Source organism: Euphorbia lathyris, chromosome 3 (genome assembly GCF_963576675.1).
Source record: "Euphorbia lathyris chromosome 3, ddEupLath1.1, whole genome shotgun sequence".
Lineage (NCBI taxonomy): Eukaryota > Viridiplantae > Streptophyta > Magnoliopsida > Malpighiales > Euphorbiaceae > Euphorbia > Euphorbia lathyris.
Window position 1 is genome coordinate 72,790,738 of NC_088912.1, and position 24,470 is coordinate 72,815,207.

General features: G+C 35.1%; 1 protein-coding gene across 1 annotated transcript; it reads right to left on the reverse strand.

The window, feature by feature from the left end:
• Nucleotides 1-8,361: 8,361 nt before the first annotated feature.
• Nucleotides 8,362-11,591, reverse strand: LOC136221765 (auxin-induced protein AUX22-like). The gene is made up of 3 exons (XM_066009196.1): nt 11,159-11,591; nt 10,029-10,122; nt 8,362-8,617 (listed from the first exon to the last, which is right to left on the reverse strand). Exons 1-3 carry the CDS (start codon nt 11,499-11,501, stop codon nt 8,518-8,520), a joined length of 537 nt encoding a protein of 178 aa, XP_065865268.1. The 5' UTR covers nt 11,502-11,591; the 3' UTR covers nt 8,362-8,517.
• Between the last annotated feature and the right edge of the window lie 12,879 nt (nt 11,592-24,470).

Sequence of the window (24,470 nt, forward strand, 5' to 3'; positions counted from 1 at the left end):
GTGATAAGGTTGGTCTCAATCGTGGCCAAAAGTTAAGAATACGACTACTTGATTTAATTAATATGAAAATAAAATTGGGAAAGAAAAATAGCACATTCATCCTATATTGACTTGAAATTCAACATGTATTATGGCTAAAGTTTCCTTAAAAACTTCAATTGGTTTTTAATGTAAGACGAAAAATAATATCGAGCTAAAAAGCTAAAGTTGTTAGTTTGATTTATGCCTATAAACCTAATTGAAAATTGAAAATAAGATTTATATTTATCATGAATTCATGATATAAAGTAGAGAATTGAAAGTAAAGAAATTTTACTTATATACATTTACTCGAGACGTTTTGATAAAATCGTATCGGAGATTTGTAAAAATATGTATGAAAAATATTGCACGTGTAGAAATATTATTTCTACCAATAATGATAACCTTAAAATATGCTTAACATAATTTTTTAAAATTAAAGTGTTAAAAACATATGAAATATATACTTTAACAAAAATTATATGTTTATGAAAAATTGCTATTAATTTTTGAAAAGTGTTGCACTTTAAAAAAAAATGTTGCATATTATACTTTACTTAAACTTGAATAACAATATGCAAAATAAATAGCATTCATTCTCATTCGTTGCATTCATTCGTACTTAAAAATAAAATGAATATGAAATACCTCCTCCCACACTTAATGTGGACAATGTCCTCATTGGTGCAAAAAGCGATAAAACACGAAAAATAGGACGAAATAAACCATACGAATTGGAATGGAAAAGATAGTACGTTAATATTCAAACATGAATAATAAAGAGAATTGCATAAAACATAAGTAAAAATATTGTACCAAACCAAATAAAACATAATAATAATAACGAAAATGAGGTAAAGAGAGAAACGATAAAACCTATCAAGGTGATGGTGGTGGAGAAGGCGTAGTCTCAACTCCTTGGTGTCGAAAGAAAGAGAGCATCCGGCGACGAGTAGACTTGTGCTCACGACTCAACGTAGTGATCCTTGAACTCATTTCGGCATTGTTGGCAACGACTTCATCTAACCGCAAATTCATGTTACGGTTATGCTCGTTCATTTGTGTCAAAACACGTTGCCATCCAACTTGTTCTTCTTCATTTGGTTCCACATTTGCTTGCTCGTTGGCATTAACATCAACATTCTCCTCCTCCTCTTCTTCGTCAAATTCCTCATCATCCTCCTCATCATCATCTTGGGCACCTAAACCTTGAGAACCCAAGGCTTCACTACTCATCGTAGCAAAAACACGTCTTGTGCGATCCGCATAAGATATAAAAGCTGGCGGTCCCAATTTCTTCAATAAATTGGCCCTTTGAAGTGCCGTTAGATCCAATGAAGGTAAACCAACATGAGACATATTTTGATAATCCGCTAATTCACCTCGAGCGCCCAAAACAATACCGGTAATTAAATTACCCATTGGCACTTGCTTATTACGTGACTTGGAAGCTCGAACTAAATTAGTAAATATCATCTCAATACTATCAATTGTCAAACCTTTAAAAATAGCATCAAACACAACCAAATCACGAACTTGCACTTTTGAACTTTCAACCCGACCAAATAAGGAAAATGATAAAAACTTGTGAAAGAAGAAGATACAATCATCCTTAAGTAGCTTATTAGATGTATTCTTTGGATTAAAATCATCTAAACCGGTTAAAGATTGCCAAACTGTGTTTGAATTAAAAGGCTTTGGTTTGGAATAAAAATTTCGAGTAGGAAAGCCAAACCAACGGTTCATGGCCGCATACCCAACGTCATAACGAACTCCATCATTTCGAAAAGAGATAACTCTTTTCTTCTTGTCATAGGTTAGAGTAACCAAAAACTCAATAATATGCGATTTAAGACTAGGAAAACGCATACTAGAAAATCGTTTCCAACCAAGAACGGAAAGATATTCATCAATACGTTCGGTAAAAGAAAGTGTGTTTACCGTGTCGGTGTCAAGAAAAAGCATGTCGACGAACTCTATTTGGCTATTAGAAAATCAGCAATATTTGCGTCCTCCGGCTTCCGTCGTAATATCGAACGGTGCTCCATATTGAACTCGTAATCTATTGACTTCGGTGGCCTTGGCTTTGTTAGCAACGGTCTTTTGTCTAGGCATTTTTTGGAGTGAAAGTTGGTGAATGGGATGAAGAAAATATGAAAGGATAAAAGTAAGAGTAAAAGATAATGGTGGTGAATTAGGGAAGAAGAAGATGAATAGGGTAAGGATTTATGGGGAAGATGAGTGAATCTTGGTATTGGGAAGAGAAAAGATGATTGATTGGTGAAAATAGAGGTGATTTAAATAGGTGTAAGTAATAGGTATTGATTAGGATAGTTGAATGGGTAATTAATTAGAGTAGGAAGAGGAAAAGAAGGAAAATTCGCCCAAATCCCGTGATTGGAAGTCGCAAGTCGCGACTGAGATTTTCAAAATCTCAGTCGCGACAGCAAGTACGTAGGGGGTCTAAAATTTTACTGAAAGTGGTCCTCTTGCTGTCTCAACTGAGAATTCGGAATCTCAACTGAGATTTTGAAAATTCTGGGTAAAATTGGGACTGTTTTATATGATTTTAACACTTCTAAACCAATTCCTCTTATAATTAAGTGACATTAATGTGAATATTAATCCCTAAAACTGAGATAAACAAAACTGAAACATTAAATTAAAGGAAAACCAAAGGTTGTTCCTTAAATAAAAGAAAATAAACTAAGGAATTAATGCACTTTTATTTATTATAATCTAAAACATAAACAATACCTTAAAATATAGTACATAAAAACATCTTACTCCTAAAAATACAAAATAGAAAGACTCATATATAATAAAACCAAAATAGAAACTCAAATTATATCCCTAAGAATTGGAAAAACGACGTGCATTGATCCTATTAATCTTCGTTTGAATGAAGACTTGCCTTTCTGGTGCAGAAAGGAATGTTGGACCAGAACAAAAAACTCGTTTGACAAGCCCCTCGTTCTCCAAGAACTCGTAGTCTAGAATAGGGAATGGTTCCGTATCAGTCCAAGGGACAGAAATGGTTCCCTTGGCTCCTAAAATTATTCCACAAATGATGTTGGCGAACCCAATCTTCCTGTTCTTCGAACGGGAAGCGGCAACTAACCCCTCCATCAAATTTTTTGAGTAATTAACTGTGTTACCTTGGAAAATATCACCTAGCATATATAAATCGGTATCCTGGACAACACTGCTTCTGACTCGACCAAATAGACTATGACAGAGAAATTTGTACAAAAACAGCATGGAGTTAGAATTTATTGATTTGTTGTAGGCAAGACGTGGATTAAATCTCCAAAATCCTGTCAACATTCTCCATATATCTATAGAAGTCATATCTCTGCCAGGATGATGCGGAGTGGTATCCTGTGGCGGAAAACAAAACCAATTATGAAGTTCAGGATATCCAAAAGTGAATATCTTACCCTCACAATGAAAACTAAGACGAACACGCCTCTTATTGACGAAACGAACAGTAGACAGAAACTCTAATACCCAGTTTCCAATAATAGGAAACTTCATTGATGCAAACTTGGCCCATCCTAAGTTTGTCAGATAGCGATTCATGTCATCGCTTATCTCGAGTTCTTCATTCAGGAACTCATCCAGATACATCATGCCACAAAATTGTGCATATCTAAACCTTAAATAACGTTTCCCCTCATCATGATTGTAGATTGGAAACCATGCTCCATAGCGTGAAGAGATATCAACTCTCTTGCTTCGAGCAAAAGTGTTCTTCCTAGCATTTTTTTAAAGATTTGGTCATGTTTGTGAAATAAGATTGTGTCTGTAGGATTTTAAAATTGAAGAAAGAAATTCAGAAATCTGAAAGAGATGAAATGAAATGAAAGAATTCTGAACCTACAGGAATATAAAAGATACATAAGTGAAATGTTGTGTCTGTTAAAAATAAAAGATGTCAAAATGATACCTCTATGATTTAACTGACAGAATTTTTGAAATCAGATGTCTGTAATCCCTTACAGTTATTTTAAATTGAAAAAGACAGAAAATCTCAACTGAGATTTTCGGAATCTCAACTGAGATTTCCAAATACTGAAACATGGAAAATCTCAACTGAGATTTCTGCATATTTAATTTCTCAATAATACTAACACTTGATGAATTATTTTCAAAACATGACTAGATTAACATTTTAATGTTGACAAAACTTATTTGTACACAAAACTAAAAATAAAAATTAAAAAATGAAAAATAAAAATAAAAATAAATTAAACTAAAAATAAATAAAAATAAAAATAAAAATTATGAACGAAAGATAAGAAAAACTAAAAATTAAAAATATGAAAACGAAATAAATTAATGTTCATAGAACAAAAGATATCTTATTGAAAATTATGCGTGTCATGAATATCGATAGAGAATTGTAAAATCTCAGTTTGAGAATTAAAAATTCTCAGTAAGTTCAGAAATTTACAAAATTTCAAATAAAAATCACTGTAGAGATTTGCTTAAAAATCTCTATACAATCAGAAACTTAAATTATTTGTGATTTTAATTCAATTGAGATTTCTTTAAATCTAAAAACACTTTCCTCATTAAGTACAAATATTTAAGATATATAGCATATTTTCAATATCTTTCAATGAATTTTTTTTTTCTAATCTAATCATTATTGCTAAACTAAAGATGAATATAAAAATTAAACTAAAATAAAATGTAAAAATTAGAATATGAAATATTAAAAACTAAAAATGAGATAATCCTTAAGAATTCTCAAGGAGAATCAAAATTATGGACAGAGTCAATTACCTAGACCGGTTCTAAATAATGGTTCTGTTTACTTACCTGAGAATAATTTCAAGTGGGAATAAAAGAAAGTAGAACTGTATCCCAAACTCTGAAATTATTATTATTTTTTCTTTTTTTAGCATTTTTTAAGCGCTTTTTTTTTGCGTTTTCTCAATCTAAGGATCTAATGATTTCGGTTGAATGTCCGAACTTCTGGTTCTGGCCTCGAACAAAAAACTACGCACATGAACTGAAACTTTCAAAACTATAGTAAAAATTGACAATTCCTTCCTGGGGGATAAGATAATTTCAAGGACTGTATTCCCCATTCCTACTTTCTAATATATCTGTCTGAGAAAAGTTGATCGGCTATTTCTTGGAGAGATAAATGTAGGTGTTTAAGGAAATGATATGATAAAAGAAGAAATTATGTGGGTGTAATGTAGAGATTGAATAATTTTTGTACAAAGAGAAATGATGTTTTGGTGAAGGGTTAGTGTATAGAAAAAAGGTAAATGTGTTTGGGAAGAGGTAAATTTTCTGGAAGAATCATCTGTCACGTCTGACATCCTGTTTCATAAAATTTTCTTTTTCTTCTGATGTATCTGTACTGGATTTCTTTTCTGTAGACTCCTTCTGGGAATTTATATTGATGATCAAATCTCCAGTTTATCTTTGAAAAAATTTGGATTTTTTTATCTGCAAACATCTAATTGCAAACGTTAAATAACAACGAGGATTTAGTCCTAGCGACCATCCTCAAAAATAAAAAAAACTATAAATTAAATAAATACATATACTATAAACCAAGGTTCGGAATAAAACACGAAAAATATAAATTTTTGTTAAAAATTTGGCGTTCCCCGGCAACGGCGCCAAAAACTTGTTGAGGCGTTGTTGCGGGAATGGCACCATATACCGTATACTTAATCATTGTATCCCCGGCAACGGCGCCAAAAACTTGTTGGGCGATTTCCGCAAGTGCACGGTATACGTTTGTAGTAATAAAAGATATCGAACCCACAGGGAACGCTTTTTAACTAAAAACTTATTTAATTCAGTTTTATTCGTGTCTTTAGGTTTAACAAAAGAATATTGTTTAATTGATTTAATTGGTTCGGGTAAATTAGGATTATATTAGAATATTATATCGAGTTTAGAGAACAATTCCGTCTTGAGATTTTTATTACAAGACAGATACTTCCGTAATTGGAATAAATAAAAGGTATAAAACTTATTTTCATAAAGCAAAGAAAGCAACTTTAACTTTGTAAGATTATGGACATGTAACAATATAGCGATTTATTCAATTAAATGGCTTTGAACCGTAGAAATCCCCCTGGTGTTGAGATGATTCCTACCTTAATCAAACTAGTGTTTTATTTCTGATAAGCCGCGATCAGCGATCATGTCATCCATAAAAACTAAATTTGTTAAGTGTTCAACAAAGTTCTTATATGAATAAGATGGAATAGAACGTTTTAATAAAAACACCAATTTATCATTTTGAAAATCATTTTGTCAGAACAATATCAAAATAATCAACAGTAAGAATGTATTGAATAAATAAGTATATCATTAATGAAATGTGAATTTTCACGAGTTAACAGAGAAGTAGAAACTTGGATAGCATTGCAACGAAAACTTTGAGATCCGGGTTGTCAATCTTTCTCTCAAACTCCGTAGGTGCGTCAAACCTCATGCGCTTCAGCCGTCAATTCTTCTCGCTGGATCTTCAAAATAGAGACTGATCTCATCTACTACCAGAATGAAAACTAAACTAATACTGTTTTTATAACTAATCTAATAACAATTCGTGTACAGCACGATTGTTTACACAGAAATGAAATCTAACTTTCTGATTCTTTTCTGAATCAGAAACTCAACATAACAACTTTCTTCTCTAATTTCTCTAACTTTTCCAACCTAACCAACCTTGATTTCTTGAAATGGATCACTTATTTATAGTTGGTGAAGGGTTGTAAATGATGGGTCGTGTCCGCTGGTGAAGGGTCGCTTTTATCCGAACGAACAGACGTGTTTTTCCGTTTTAAACATGTGTTTAGTGTGCAGGGAGGTTCGCTGTCGCGACTAAGATTCTGAAAATCTCAGTTGCGACAGGGGGTATAGGGGCGAGCTTGAAACTTCGTTTTTCCCCCGAGCCGGCCTCCGCAAGTCGCGACTGAGATTTTGAGAATCTCAGTCGCGACAGAGAGATGTTTCCCTGTCTCTCGACTGCTTTTTGTCCTCCTTGAGCGTTCTTCTGACTGATATGCATTCTTGGTACGTTTTTTAGGTTTTTCCTCCATTTTAGCTCCGTTTTGGCTTCGTTTTCCCTCCTATTTGGATTTAACCAAATAATTAAGTACCTTGCATCAAAGAAGTAAATAAAGACGTAAAAGTATTCCAAATGAATATAATTAGCATGATTTTAATGTAAATTTAACGTATTTATATAGGACATTTTAGGTATATTTTGGGCTTAACATAGCCCATTCTGAAAATAATTGGTTTGTTGATGGTATTACTGGGATTCTTCTTCCTGGGAATCAAGGTGTTCTTCTTTTTGTGGCGGTGTGCCATCAGATTTGGAGGAGGAGTGGTTTCTATGCCAAATGTCCTTGATTTCTTTTCTAAGAAGATTAGTACCTGGGTTGAGAGTTTTGGTGAGGACCCCTTAGCTAGGGTGGTTCAGAGGAAGGAGGTCAATCTTTTAGGCTGGAGTAGGCCGAGTGAAGGTGTGGTTAAGCTCAACACTGATGGTTCTTGTCTGAGAGACGGGAGAATTGCTGCAGGAGGGGTCCTTAGAGACGATGGAGGCAGGTGGGTTTCTGGCTTCTCTCAGAATTTGGGTATTGGTTCTTCCTTTTCTGAGCTTTGGGGGATTCTCTCTGGCCTGAAGCTGGCTAAGGATCTAGGGGTGAAGAAGCTTCTGGTTGAGTCAGATAACCAAGAAGCGGTTAAAATGATTTCTGAGGGCAAGTCTGTTTGCCGGAATAGCTTGAATATTATTAAAGGCTTTAAAAGGATTGGATCCTCCTTTGAGTCTATTAAGTTTGTTCATATTTATAGGGAGCAGAACCGCGTCGCGGACCGTCTTGCAATGGAAGGGCACTCTGGTTTGTTGGGTCTTTCTACCTTTTCTTCTCCATCGGGCTTCATTTCTTCTTTGATCTTGGAGGATGTGGTGGAGGTCAGTTTTCCTAGGCTGATCCCGGGTTGAGTTGTTTTGTTTGTTTGTTTTTTTTTCTTTCATTTCCTACCAAAAAAAAATTAATGTAATTTATTTTAGGGGAAGTGAAAAAATGAAATTTGGGCTTTTGGGGCTTTTTTAAGTTGAGTCATGGACACATTTAAAAAGTGTTGATAGAAAAGTGTTGTTAAAGCCCATTTGTTTTTAAGTGTTAAAGAGAATTTAATATCATATAAAAAATCAACAAAATCTAACTAATTTGTAAATATGAATAACAGTTTTAATAGGGCTGGTAATAGTTCCTTATGCAAGGAATAGAAGTGATTTTACAAACATAAATAATTGCACAAAATAATAAAAATACACAACACAAGCAATAATACACATCCTTGTTGAGGTTCTGTATATATCCCAATTGAGACAAATATATATAATATATATAAAAAGTCTTACAGTCATAATTAAATAACTTAATTAAACAAGAAAACAACACTATACTTAATTAAACACAAAATGTCTACAAATCAAATTAATTATGGATGATCTTCATTTTCTATCCCCTTCACAATTCCATAACATTTTGCCTCTGATCTCTTCATAATCCTTAATCTCTTGCATGATTCAATAAACATCCTGTCAAACACAATCAATTTTCTAATTAATTACCTTTCCTTTAATTAATTAAAGTGTAACATTTTGGAAAATTTAAGTTATAATTTGGGTTATATATACTTGAATAGGTATGGCCTAGCTAGGCCATAATTGCTATCCCATCCAAACATTAATTATTTTAGTATGTCGGCACTATATATGGTCCATCATCCAATTAATTATACTATAGGCTTTGCTTGAATATTTCCAATTTAAGTTATTCTCTTTTTACAACTTAGAAAATTAAATATTATATAGGGTAATAATAGACTTTATTGGAATATAATTCTGGCATTTTTATTAATTGAAATTTTTTATATTTCCAAAAGACAAATATGTTGAATATGTCAATGTTTAGTGAGACTAATTGTGGACATAATTATGAGTTAGACTTTTAAAAAGATGAGTCAAATTTGATTTGATTAATTATAAGTGTGATTTTGATGTTTCTTCATATTCAAGAAACTATCATTATAAACTAAAACTGAAAAAAGCATTACAAGACCACAATTATAATTATGTACGGTATAGTCATGCCTCAAGTTTTTACATCATTTTTTCTAATGTTGCTTTATGCACATAATTAAATTGTATAAATAGCAAAGTTTTTTTTTTATATTAAGTTAAAATAGATAAGTTTTAAATTTGAGCAGTTCTATTTCAAGTAGACCTGTTCATGGGTCGGGCTGGGCCGGGTTCGGGCCGGGCTTGACGGGCTTTTGTGTAAAAGTGTTCGTCCCAAGCCCAGCTCAGCCAGTATTAATTTAGGCGGGCTCGGGCCGGGCTGGGCTCGGGTCTAAAAATCAAATCCCAAGCCCAACCCATATAAGCCCACCTAAAAAAATATACATAATTTCCAATTATAAAAAATCAAATTTATACTTAAAATAAATATTTAATTATAAATATATAAATTTTTTAATTAATATTAATAAGGCGGGCCAGGCTGGGCCGGCCCGTGATATTTTTATATGTCCCAAGCCCGCCCAAAAAATAGGCGGGCATTGGGGGGCCTGGGCCGGGCTGGATCTAAGAGTAAATTTCATTGTCCAAACCCGGCCCAAGGGACACGGGCCTGGGCGGGCCAGGCGGGTACCCGGACCCGTGGCCAGGTCTAATTTCAAGCAATATCAATTATACCCTTATCTAGCATACTATTTGAACATGCTGATTTGATCGTTATTTTAATATTTGAAATAAATTGAAACAATAACTTATATCTAGAACAATTTTTCCAATATCAAACAACAGGTAAATCAAAAAGATTCTTAATCGTTAGCATTTTGAACGTAATTAATATTTTAAAATTTTGATACGGCCGTTAAATACGAATGAAATAACAATACTGTAAATGTATGTATATTTAATAAGAGGAAGGGTGAAAGAGACATACTCCCAAGGAACATCTCCCACAAGCATCCAGTCTCCATCTTTGTCCTCGTATATGGGAACGTATTCACTGCTGTCTGCATCTTTCAACGCTTTCCCTGTTTAGTTAACAGAATATCTGTTAATCAACTATTTTTAAATATTATTTTCCACTAATTTATGTCTACCATTACTAAAATATGTTCTTAATTACGTGTCAAATTCAATGGAAAAAGGCCCACATTCCATGCTCTCATGCTGTGTCTTTCCACAACAGGATTGCTTCTACATTTCTTTCCACCCATAACCCCATACTATTTTCATTATTCTCACTATTCCTAAATAGTTAAACTATAATAGTAATTTTTATTATAATCTTTGACACCCAAAGTGTTTAAAGTGTTTACAGCACAAATCTATCTTGTCACGTATTTAATTTTTTTTTTTTAATAAATGAGAGTTGTGAGGATTTGAACTCTCGATCACTTGGACCAAAGCAGCAGAGGTTAATTAATACACTTCTAATTTCACATGTGGGAGGTCCCCGCGAACCAATCCTCTTAAAAAAATCTCTATCACTTGGTCTAAAATTTTCTGATTAGAGTTAAAAGTTTCGGATTTCGTGTTAAAATCTAGTTGTATCACAACGATATAAATGGTAAAAAAATGGTTTCATATCAATAATGTCGTGTCAGTCAGATTCCCTCTATAAATCACGGTTTAGCTCTCATATTGTACTAAAAAAACTGTTTAAACCAAAAAATTAAATTTAATTAAGGTGAATAACACCCATTCCTGGGAGCAAATGCTCTCTAGATATAACATGTACAACACATATGTTGATCTTAGTATATTTTAAAATTTCACTAATAAATAGGATTAACATGACAATTAATCACAAGAGATTATAACCAATTTAACTAAAAACTTAAACCTATACATCAAACCAGCAAATTGATAAAATTTTAGAATACTCTCGGTTATACATAATCATTTATAACTAAAGGATAAACGGATTGTTATTAAATATTTTTAGGGTATAACATATACTCTAAGATTACTGTAAAATTTCACCAAGTTATTGATAGAAATAAGAGTATTAATTATGTAACTAAACTTTGCATGGCTGCAGTAAATAAGATAAAAAAAAGTTACCTATGCCATAGCAACCAAAGAGCTTCTCCAAAGCAAGAACAAGATGAGAATAGTCGTTATGAATACCCAAATCCATCTTTCTGAGAAAAGGAGCTCCATCCATGCTTACTTTCACATACGCTTTCCCTTCTTTCTCATTATAACTATTCTTTTTCCGGTAAGAACATACCGGCGGCCACCCCACCACTTGACTCTTTGTTGATATTTTCCGGTCACAAGTTGAGCTATTAGCTTCTCCAGACACCTCAGAGAAAACCCTTTTCTTCTCATTATTAATATGACCTCCGCCGGGCAATCCTAATCTCAGCTCAGTGATTTCAAGTCCAAGACCTTCTTTTGCCATATCTGAATTCCTGTGTGGTAATGTTTGAGTTTGATGAAATAGAAATAGATTTAGAAAATGTAATTGGTTTTAGAGTGTAATTAAATTAGTGGGAAGGGAAGGTATTTATATACATACAGGAATAGGAAGAAGAGAGACAAAGTGGGAGCAGTGACAGGTCAAAGAAGGTTTAGTGGTCGGTCACATGAGAGGCAGGGCAGGGCAAGGGACTTTATGCCTCCTAAAACCACTATTAAAGGCCAGCTACCTGATTATTTTGATATGGGACACATCCTCCGGCTGCTACCTATTTTAGTTATTTTCTCGGATTTTCTTGGCCGTTTGATTTCTTGTTTAGGAAACAAGCCATGTGTTTTAGGGGTCTCATTATTCTATAAATCAAAGGCTACTACCACCATCCTTCCAATTAAGCTAAAACTTTCAAATTCATTAATACATGCAATACATTTTACTTGACACTTTTTCTACATTAACAGATTTCTATTTACATTTTTAAAGAGAAAAGCAAAATTTTCTCTCTCTACACAAACCATATAATATAGGGTAAATAATTTATTTGTCCCTTCATTTTTACCTAACACGATGTTTAGTCCCTCTATTTTGAAAAGCACATAATAAGATTTTTATCTTTTGTCAATATTAACCATTTGGTATTTCTGCCTATTTTTTTTTTTTTAGATTTTTAACCGTTGTATTTGAGATAAACAGACAGATAGAAAGTAACATGACCATTTTATATCTACAATGACTGTCTTGAAAGATAAGATATGTTCGGGTAAAAATCTAAAAAAACTGGATAGAAGGACCAAATAATTAATATTGACAAAAGATAGGAACTTTATTATGTGTTTTTGAAAATAGAGGAACTAAATAGTGTATTAGGTAAAAAGAGAGGGACTAATAAATTATTTACTCTATAATATATAATATGTATATAACTCTTCTTTTCAATAGTTAAAAATGTCATATTACATGTAGATGATGCGAGAGATTAACATAAAAGTTATATTTGGGTGTGCTTCAATTATCAACTTAAATTCTTTATTCAATCGCTTCTTTGATATGGTATTTGAACCTCTTATACCAATGGTTGAGAGTATTCTAATCCTAGAAATCTCATTTTGATGCGGACATCTAGTCGATCAGACAAAAAGGGACAAATGGTGGAAGAAGTCGGATCAAAGGAGCAACACACTAAGGCAAAGGAAAGCCCATTATGCTAAAAAATAGAGTCCACACACCATGTGGGCGTGATGGAAAGTTTCTGATTCTTTTTAATCAATTGACACGTCGTGTCGGGCTCTTTAAAAAGTCTTTGCAAATCAGACTTGCTCCTCACTTCAGCTCATTCCTAATTCATTAGATCTGACTCCATCGAGCTGGACAAGTGGAACAAAAAGAAAAAGAATCAATGGCGGAGCTCATCCAAAAAGAGTTAGAGAATGCACTGGGGGGTTCAGCTTCAAACACTTTAGTATCGAAGGTAACAAATACAATCTCTCCACTCTATTTGTGCCTCTAGAGGGAGATACTACCTCAAGGAATAAAATATCCTTTTTGAAAAAAAAAACGACTTTGGAGATCTCACCATTCATGTCAATAATTACCAAAAGTCACTAGAAATGACAAACGTCGTTGATGTTGTCATGTTTAGACTTTTCCCAACTACATTAATTGACATGACATCTTATTTGTACTATATCAAATTGTTCGATCAGATGGCCAACGAGTTTACCCAACACTTCATCATTTCCATTCCCAAAATTAAAACCATCTAGGATCTCAATTATCTAGTTCAGGAACTGGGAGAGTCCTTTCGGGATTAGGTGGAAAGATTCCAAAAGTTGGCAATCCAAATTAAAGGCCTCAGTGTGGACGTCGTCGTATACACCATGGGATCAAATTACCGTAGTGAGACCATATCCCAAGGCTGATCATACGACAACCTAAAACATTTATAGATCTAATGCGATGGGCTAGGCACTTTCTCAAATAGGATCGCCATAGGCTCAATCGTCTACTGAAAAGTACCAATGCAACAAGCTAATAGCTCTTGAGTAGAACTCTAGACAACACCGCAAGGAAGAGAGAGACAGAGAGCATTGCATGCAAAAGGAACAACCCAAACGGAGATTCATACCACCCAACAAACCCAAATAATAAGTTTTATATTGGGTAGAGAAAAATAAGAAACACATTGGCTACCCCAAAAAACTAAAGAAATCAGGACTACATAGCAATGGAGCTTATTATGACTTCCACAAGGGAGAAGGACATGGCACTGAGGATTGTAGAGAAATAGCCTAGAAAAAATGGCAAAGATGGATTTCTTGAACGTTTTTAAAAAAGGAAGTAAAGACACCCGCAAGAGAAAGGAAAATATCTCTAGTAAAAAAGGCACCTCAAAGAGTTATCGATGTCATCATCAGTGGACCTCTTAGGGATCAGAAAGTAAAAAGAAGAAGGGGATACAAAGATAGGCAATGACTACAGGACTCTACATCCGAGTTTTTATTTGCTAGCTATAAGGTATGATGAAATAGTCCACGAGGATGTTTTGGTAATAGAAATGGTCATAGAAAATTTCACAGCAGATGGGCTCTTGTTAACATGGGTAGCTCCACCAATATCATCACCCATAAGACATATTAGGCTCTAAAGATAGATGTTGATAGGCTAATTCCCACACACTCTCCTTCGGTCTGTATAAGCGGCCACACAATCCCATTACTTGACATCATTAAACTACGAGTAGAAATTGGGGACATGAATCCCAGGTAGAAGGCCAAACAATAATGCCTTTTGGTAGACACCACTCTCGTACAACGCCTTTTTCAGGAGACCTCTACTCTCGAAATCAAACGAAGCTATTTATATGCAACGTTTAGCACGACAAATACCCGTGGAAAGAGGAATGGTGACAACTCAAGTAAACCGCATGATCACTAAGGAGACATACTTCGCCTAACTCTAAATAAAATCGAAGGATGAAGATATCCAGCAGGAAAAGAGAGAGACGAGCTAGTTGGGGAGATTGAAATAGTTTGGTTAGCCGAGCGAAATCCAATAAAATTAACAATAGAATTCCATCTAGAACAAAAAAAGAGGCTAATTGAAACTCTCACATAAAATATTTATGCCTTTGCTTGGTGTCCAAAAGACATCATAGGAGTAACACCAGAGGTCATGGTGCACACTCTAGACATGCATATGAAGGCGGAGCCAGTCATGCAGACAAAAGGAATCATGGATGTGAAAGGAAAAAGGTCATTTAAGTGGAGGTTGACAAACTACTCGCTTGTGAGCACACCAAGGTAATACACTACGCCATATGGATATTAAACGTGGTTTTAGTAAAAACAAAGGCCAATAGAAAATGGAGAATGTGCGTCGACTATATGGACATCAACAAAGGATGTCTGGAGGATTCATATCCCCTTCCATACATCAATATTTTTGATGGACTCCACGACCAGCTACATTGTTAATGGACCACATAACATCTCTTGTGTGTGATGGTGCATTATTATCTGATTGATGACCTCTGATGATTTTACTACTAGAGTTTTAGAATATGAACTAGGAGTTATAAATGATATGAAATCGACAGAAATAGGTGAAGTATCCGGCCATTGTGGGAAATTTGGAAAATTCAATGGAAAGGTAATATGAGGTGTGCTTAAAAGTGGCAGTGATGAGTCATAGCTATTAGGATTTTGTTTATAAAGACCCTTGGATGGAAAATCATGTAAAAAAATGTGCTAGACATACAATTTCACATAAATAGGATTAAATCACTTAAATCTTTCATGCAACATATTATATCCCAAAACACAAATTTAATTGAGCTTCAACTCAGGTTACATGTAGATTATGGTCATAACAAAAAATAGCATGGACAACCAAAACTCGAATCAAACAATAATCAAGCCTATGGCCAAACATTTTATTAAACAAAACATCAAGATTTAAGTAACTAATTCATCACATACATAGTAGTATTAAAAGCATAATTAAGAATAACTAATACACTTTCAACAAATTTTTATGTTTTTAATTTGGATATCTGTTTTTTCCTGAGTATGGATATGAGGAATATTGATCTCATCCTGATCAAGATAAGATGTCCACGATATTCACCACCTCAGCCAGCTTGAAAAATTTTAATTGATTTGCAAAAAAAAAAAATTGTGAGATTTATTTTTCAAAAAATATATCCAAATATACTTATATATTGATAACACGGAAATCACATAATAAGACCATCATGACATTTAATCTTAGTCGGTCTCCAACCATCCGAAAAAATAATTTCAACGGTTGTGTGGCAACAAAGGATGACCACATAAATAGTAATTTATGATTTTTCCATAACACAACAAGCTTCACATAGTAAGTTTTTTTATTATTATCAAAAGACAAAATTACATTGTATCGAACTATCTTAATACTATATGTGCTATTGAATATCCCAATATATCATGCTTGATAGATAACGGTGACAAGTTTACTTGAATCTGTGATTTAGACTTGACTTGGAGTTAATAAAAGCAGATGTGGGATGCGAGAACCCAAGCTTCCCTATTTGAATTTTTTTTTTTATAGGAAGGGTCCTGCCCCAATGGCTACTTCTCAAAAAATTAAATTATACTACCCGATATAGTGTCTCACTAGTGTTGGACTTCAGAAGCTATTAGAATCGCCACTTGGTTTTTGATAAACCCAAAAAAGACAACAAGAGATTCCTTATAGGAAAGAAAGTAGATTGGGAAAAATAGGTATATGTGGAAAAGGTTAATGCCCCTTTGAAATGAGTAAACAATAAAAGAAAATAAATTGAAGGCGTTTACAATTATAATCCTCGGTATTCGGGCCTTGATTCCATCCTTATGTGTTGAGGGTACACCTTTGGACTTTGAAAATTGTATTAGATTCACATAAATGTCAAAAACATTAGTCTTGGGCCTCTTAAAATAGGTCCAACTGTTGGTGGGGTGCCTCCAGCGGCACCACCCACGGCTCGGGGAGGAATTAGAGGGATTCCTCGGTAGGTCAAGTAATAGCCACGACTGGGGTGCCTCTAGCGTCACCAACCGCGATCATGGAAGGGCCAAAAGGATCATCCGTTGACATTTTGCCATTATTTTAGGTTTTTATCATCCCCAAATACTTTAAAATTCACATGTTAATAACTTCCAAAAGAGTAAAAATGTATAATACAAAGATGTCTAGAAAATGAAAGAAAAGAGAAATTCGAAAGGCATTGACCTAGCACCAGCCATGATAAACCTTCATCTGGTCATTCTCAGTGGCCTCTCGAGTTTTTTTTTTTGAACCAAAAATACATTTTTAAGACATTTGTTCCCGTGTAAATATGTAATTTGATATAAACTTGTTATATAAGATTATTCAGGCATTGGGATGAAAAAAATAAACTAAAAGAAAATAATTTTGAAGCAAGAACAACTAAGAAATGGTGTGAAAGCAACCGAATGTGTGAAATGATGAAAACATACCAAAAAAGGATTTTTTAAGTTGTTTGATCTCAAATGCTTTTGTCCGTCGTCGCTTAGGCGGTGGTCTAGACGGCTAAAAAAAATGCTAGAAAGACTAACCAGAGAAAATCGATGTGAATTCTCGATTACGAACATTTAGGAGGTCCATGCGGGTTTGGTTTTGCACGGTGCTTATATACAATTATAATTAATATCAAATTAAAAAATCATAAACTCAAATTATGTATAAAAATCGAAAATATGAGAGGTATGAGATGTTTTTTCTTATAATATTGCCACATGGTTAAAAAAGTTTTTTTTTTTTTTTTTTTTTTTTTTGTAGAAAAGGAAAGCAAAGCAAAGCAAAACAAGCAACTACACTGGGATTAGCCTAGGAAAGCTAACCCCAATCCTATCCTCTAAAAGAAGAGGAGAAAGAGCGATAGGGGGAACGGTAAGGGTAGAAACACCTAACACCCTCTCATGGTCTGTCTAATATTTCAGCGTGTAATTATATATATATAATCAAAATTCCAATTAATTTATAATTTCCTTCGGAGATTATAATTAGATTCCATGTTCCCACTCTAATAAAATAGTTAATTAATATGCGCTATATCTGGAATGATTAATTGGAAATATCTAATGCAATATAATTGGTAATTTGCAAAATATATATATTCGAGATTAGCGTCTATAATTGTTAATTACAATTACCGCGCAGATTATGAAAGAAAATGTTGTTGCTAGATATTGTCAGATATATGATCTGAAATAGTGTATGCATATGATTGAATCTGTGAAATATGTTGGGCATACTGGTGATTATTTAATTAATTAACTACAGGCCATTTAGCTTTTTTCGGGCGAAAAAAAGATCAATGTTATTATGAACCCGCGGATCGGACCAGAACCATACATGTTTTTGGTTGAGTTATAGGACAAATTATTAGACGCATCCGGTGCAGAAAACCTAGCGGACGATCATGAAATTCGATCACGAAAAGCCAAACTTCTAAAGATGTTTAGTGATAATATAATTATTTTTAATGATAATAAAAAAAAAATAATGATATTTACAATAACGTTCTTCATATCTTTTCAAAATTTAATATTTATGCTACTAAATTGGTTATTTAATTAAATTTTGATTAGATATTTAATAAATTTGGCATTTTGACCAAAATTTTTATTGAGTATTTAATTAGTTTGTCTGACCAGGAATGGTTCTGGTAGGCCTCTCTCCAAGAAATATTAATGGCGTGCTGGTTAGCACCCTCCGAGATGGTTCGAGAAGTGTTAGACATTTTTTTTGCATGAAAGATTGAGACGCGATTAAGTGGCTAGACATCCCAACTAGGTTGGCACCCCTAACACACCAAATCAACCCGAACTATTATTAATAAAAAAAGGAAAATTACAAAGGGAGGAAAAGAAAGATAAAAAAAGGTTCAAAACAGAGAAATTAAGGAAAACGAACATGAGCAACATTACAAAAGTCGTAAAAAACAGATGATTGACAAAAATGAGGAGCCGAATGCCACCATGTAATAGCCGAAGCAGTTTTGCCAAAACGGGCAAGTTGATCCGCCGCCTGATTGCCCTCTCGATAGATATGAGTGATTCTGCAATTCATATTCGAGACTCTAGATAAACACTGAAGCCAGTCTTGTCTAATTTTCCACGGGGCCATGGAAATCTTTCCATTTAACATATCCACCGCATATGCAGAGTCGGATTCAATCCAAAGATTGTGCCACCCTCGTTCCCAGGCAGATTCTACTGCGAAAATAATGGCAGACAGTTCGGCAATATGAGCATAGGAACTAGAGAGGTTAATAGCATAGCAGCCAATAACAAACCCACGAGAGTTTCTGAAAATCCTACCAGCTCCGACGATACCCGGCGCACCATCCGCCGCGCCGTCGGTATTAACTTTTATCCAGTCCGACGGCGGCGGGCACTAGTGAATAACGACAGGGTTCGACGGAGGCCTAGCATGGCTCGACAAATTGACAATCCATTTTGCCTGTTAAGCTCCCCTATATCCAAATTTCTATTTTTTTTGGCATGTTAAGTCCCTTCGAATCCAAATTTCTAATATTTTTTGCCTGTTACGCCTTTCTAAATCCAATTTTTTTTATTGAACGTAATTTTTTTTACATGTTAAGAATTTTAGACACAGTCTAAGTTAATTTTAAAAAGTTTTACATTAATACTTACAAATTTATTCTTAACCACTCAAATTATAATACGTATATATATAAAAAAAAATTACATAATTTGTGCAAAATAAAGAAAAAAATGATTGTATTTTATAATAGTGTCTGAAATTGATTCAATTTATCAACGTTAGGGATAAAATTGCTCTTGGATACAAACATTATGGGTAAAATTGCATCATTTTAGATGTTAGGGGTAAAATTGCACCTGACCCAAAACGTTAGGGATATTTGATGCCTAACAATCCGAGAATCCCGGAAATGGATGATTACGAGTCGGAAACATTATAATTTATGTTTTTTATCAAAAAAATCATGAAAATAATGCATGACAATTGAACGATTTTGCATTTTTCGTCACCAAAAATTGAACAAATTTGTATTTTTTGTCATAAAAAATTGAACAATTTTACATTTGTTGTCTAAAATTTATTTACGTAGAATTTTGCCCCCTCCTCCCTCAAATCCTGCATTCGCCACTGTCCATCGCCATCCCTTAGGGCCGCTCCTTGCTCAGGCCTTCTTACCCCGGCGCCACCCACTCCGGACCGAGTCATTACAAAGTAGGGCAGGTATGGTTATAAGTGTTCCATTCCCGTCCCCCAATGTCCCAACGGGAATCCTCGACTAAATACCCGAATACAAAAAAAATAAACTGAAAACATATATATGTGATTTAGATAAACGAAAACATTAAACTAAAAAAGATTGAACTGTAATCAAGTTGGTTTAAAACGGAATATATTTTATTTTTTTGCGATGAATTGTAGTTTATATTGTTTAGTTAAGTTTCTAATTATTCAAATTATTTTAGACTTGTTTTTATTTTTTTATTTTTATGCCCATTTTCTCTTTTCAAACTTCATTTCGGAAATGGAAAATAGTCAAAGTCAAAAAGTAAAGGAAAGAGGAGAATAAAAAATAATTTAACCAGAAACAATCATTGTTTTGGTAAAACGAAAACCTCAGTGGAGGAAGACGCTCGACCTATCCCAATTCATTCTTCAGCGCCCTCGTCTTCTCCGGCCATCCATCGACGTCAGTCGCCGGTCTTCTCCGACCATCCATCGACGTCGTTCGCCGGTTCTTCCACTCTCCACCGCTTCAAAAATTTTGGAGAAGGTGCGTTGGAAAAAAAAGGGCGAACAAAGAAAATCGAGATCTGGAATGAGGAGCGTCTCTGTCCTTTGCGACCTTGTGCCGATCTCTTGAAACCGCCGTCGGACTTTGCAGTATCGCGTCGTCCCTCGATCCACCGGTCCGTCGTTGATCTGCCTGTCAGCCGCCGTCTTCGTCGTCGTCCGCTCACCTGCCACTGACTCGTTGCCTTTTGTCAGCTCCGTCGTAGTGCCGGTATCGGATCTGTTCCGTCGCCGGTCGGTTTGGGTTTTGGTTCTCCGACGCCGCTCCCTTCCTCTCTTCGCCGACGTTCCTCCGGCCGCTGTTATCGGATCTCTGAGGTTCGCGGATCTGTACTGTCGCCGGTTCGCTCGCGGATCTATTTTATATATGTATTACTGGTTTGAAACGAATAGGAAGAAAGTAAAAAATTGAAACAACATATCTGACTTTAGATTTATTTAAAATCTGATATTAAGATCGAAGTCTTCCCTCACCGTCCCGGCCACCATGGCTGGGCCGGTTTCACCCATTCTTCGACCTATAGTTGATCATAGAATTGGAAAAATGTTTGTTGATTATAAAAAACGTTCTAGTTCTGTTATGAATCATAAATCTTTTGCTTCTGTGGTTGCTTCATCTTCACTTTTCCCTCCGGTCTCTGAAGCTATGATTTCTGATGATGGGGAATACAAGTCTGTGAAGATTAATCAGAAGGCTTTTGAAAAACGGATACAGTTATGTAATCACTCTTTAATTGGACGATTAAACTTGAATAAAGGAGAAACACCATGGAGAGTTGATGATCTTCGTTCAAATCTAACGAAAGCATGGAGAATTTCTGTCCCATGGCGCTTGATCTCTTTAGGAAAAGGTTTTTATCATGTTTTACTTCCCTCTGAAGAAGCTAAACAACTGGTTCGCAGTCGTGGAATCATTGGACTCAAACCAGGAGTTTTCCGCATTCAACCATGGACCCCTGATTTTGATCCGTTATCTCAAAAAACAACTAATGCTCAGATATGGGTAAGACTTTACAATCTTCCTTGGGTTTACTGGGACCCTGTGATCCTCTCGGACATTGCTCGTTGTCTTGGTGGTCTTATTAAAATTGATCGAGCTACTTTAGAAGGAGATTATGGACATTTTGCTAGGATATTGCTGGATGTTGATATGGCGAGTAAATTACAGACACAGATTGGGATTGAAAGAGATGGCAAAAAAGCTGTGGATTCAGGTTGTATACGAAGATTTGCCAAACTTTTGTAAACAATGTTCGACTATATGGCATGTTGCGTATCAATGCAAACAAAACTCTGATAATAACGTTTCAAATTAGAATGATACAGCCGTAGTCTCTATTACGTCAAAATTTAAACGCTTAATTGCGTCCCGTAAACGTTCCACGGCTCAATCTAAATCGGGATCAGATACTTTTGATGGACAAAAATCTAATACTCCTAGGAATAATTCAGGAGAACCGGACAACATTAAAATTTGGAAAAAAGTTCGTGATCAAAGTAATGATGACATTCCTGTCTCTGGTATTCTTAAAAATATTTCTGATGCCCTTAAACAGTCGGTACCTCAAGGAGTCTATGACAATGTTTCAGGAGAATACGTTATTGTTGAAGAAATTAATAGCTCTTCATCATCTGATTTGGAGGATGAAGCTGGGATGGGAAGTGGTATTAAAACGATAACCAACTGGTTACCACCAATTAGTAAACGTTATAATGTTAATGTCCCACATCCGATGAGTATTGTTTTTCCGGACTCGCCACAGAAAGCTGACATTTTATCTCCTAATAGATTTGATCTTTTATCCAACATGGATGGGAGCACAAACAATGAAATTATTATTTCAGAGTTATCACCTTCAAAATCAGAATTTCAGAATTCAAAGCGTGTTTCATGGGCAGATGAAGATGAGGTTGTTTCTTTGGATTTAAATCATCGGTCAATTGAGATTAATGCCTCTAAATCAATGCGCCCTAAAAGAGAGCGCAAGAAATCGGGAAGATATTATCCATGATTGTCCTTTATTGGAATTGTCGGGGTTTGAACAACCCTAGTACACAGCGAGCTCTTACTCTTTATTGTTCACAAAATAAACCTGATTTCGTTTATATTGCTGAGCCAATGGTTCAGTTCGATAGTATTCCGACTAGACTTTGGAGTAGTCTGGGGTTGAAGTTGATTGCCAGGAATGTTGGAAACTTTCCCTCTTTGTGGCTATTTGCAAGAATCTCTCATCAAGTCACCATTATTCGTGAGCATGAGCAGCATATCACAGTGGATTATAGTATTTTGGGTTCTGTGCAGCGTCTGACCTTCGTCTATGCCAGCAATTTAATTTCTCGTCGTTTATCTCTTTGGTCAGATGTTATTGGCCTATGTGATTCATCTCCAAATAGTTGGTTAATTATAGGAGATTTTAATGCAATCGTCGGAGCACATGAGAAGACATGTGCCTTACCGGTTAGTTCGTCTTGTGTTGATTTTCGGTCATTCATTGACATGTGCAAGTTTTTTAATGTCGATATAGTTGGTGCAAAGTACATTTGGTGTAATGGTAGATTAGGTTCTGCAAGGGTTGAGCGCCGTTTGGATCGATCAATGGTCTCGGCAGGTTTTATGGATTTTTGGGATTCAATTTCTTGTGTTGCGCTTCCGCGACATTTATCGGATCACAATCCTCTTCTATTTTCCTGTTCTCGTGGTGATCCTCATGTTTCTCGCTTCCGATTCCTTTCTATGTGGGTTACTCATCCTCTTCTACATGGGGTAATTACTCAGCATTGGGCTGATGCACAAACCTCATTACCTCCTGCGCAACTTCTATGCCATAAATTGCGTACTTTACGTCCCATTCTTAGAATTTGGAATCGTAATGTTTTCGGGCTGCTTGATGAAAATATTCGTGTTGCAAGTGAGAAATTAGCTGCGGTTCAACATCAGCTTGAAGATGTGGGATTCCAGACTGATCTCCATGAGCAAGAGCTTTTAGCTCACGCTAGCCTTGAATTAGAGCTTCAGAGGAAAGAATCTTTCTATAAAGAGCGGAGCAGGGTTAAATGGTTAAAAGATGGGGATCGGAACATGTCTTTCTTCCACCGCATTGCTGTTATTAAAAAATTGCGGGTTGGAATTGATGTTATGGAAATTAATGGAGAAATTACGAACTCAATGGAAGCTATTTCTTCACATGTGGTGAATTATTTCTCCCAACTTTTTACTAGTCGTAGCACTTCAGTGGATTTAGGAGTAGTTGCGGATGTTATGCCCCATTCTATCACAACAGAAGACAATATTGATTTGGCGAGATGTCCTTCAAATGAGGAAATTCGAATTTCAGTTTTTAGTATGGATAAAGATAGTGCACCTGGGCCTGATGGTTTCGCAGGGTTTTTTTTCCAAACTTTTTGGGACATTGTTGGTTCTGATGTCTGTAATATGGTTAAAAGTTTTTTTAACAACGGTCATATTCTTCCTGGTATGAATTCTAATCTCATGGTTTTAATTCCTAAAGTCGAGGGTGTCAGCCGAGTAGATCAGTATCGACCAATTGTTATGAGTAATTTTAGTTTTAAAATTATTTCTAAAATTCTCGCAGACAGACTTACAATTATTGCTTCTCGCATTGTTTCTGAAAACCAGTTCGGGTTCATAAAAAATCGAAGTATCCAACACTATATTTCTGCAGCTTCAGAAGGGATTAATTCTTTGGACAAACGTTGTTTTGGCGGTAATATGGCTTTGAAAATTGACATTCAAAAGGCGTTTGATACACTGGATTGGAGTTTTTTGCTTGCAGTCTTAGATGCTTTCGGTTTTTCATTGCAATTTAGAGACTGGATCCTTAATATCCTTTCTTCTTCTTGAATCTCGATTCTTGTTGGGGGCCGTTCTCGGGGCTATTTTAATTGCTCATGTGGGGTTCGTCAAAGAGATCCTCTATCTCCTATTTTATTTGGTCTTGCTGAGGATTTCTTTAGTCGTTGGATCACTAAATTAGAAGCAAGTGGTGAGTTTGATAACATGTTGTTTGCCCGTGGGGTTTGTTTTCCTTCACATCTGTTATATGCTGATGATATTTTGCTTTTTGGCAAAGCTACCGTCCGGAATATGCG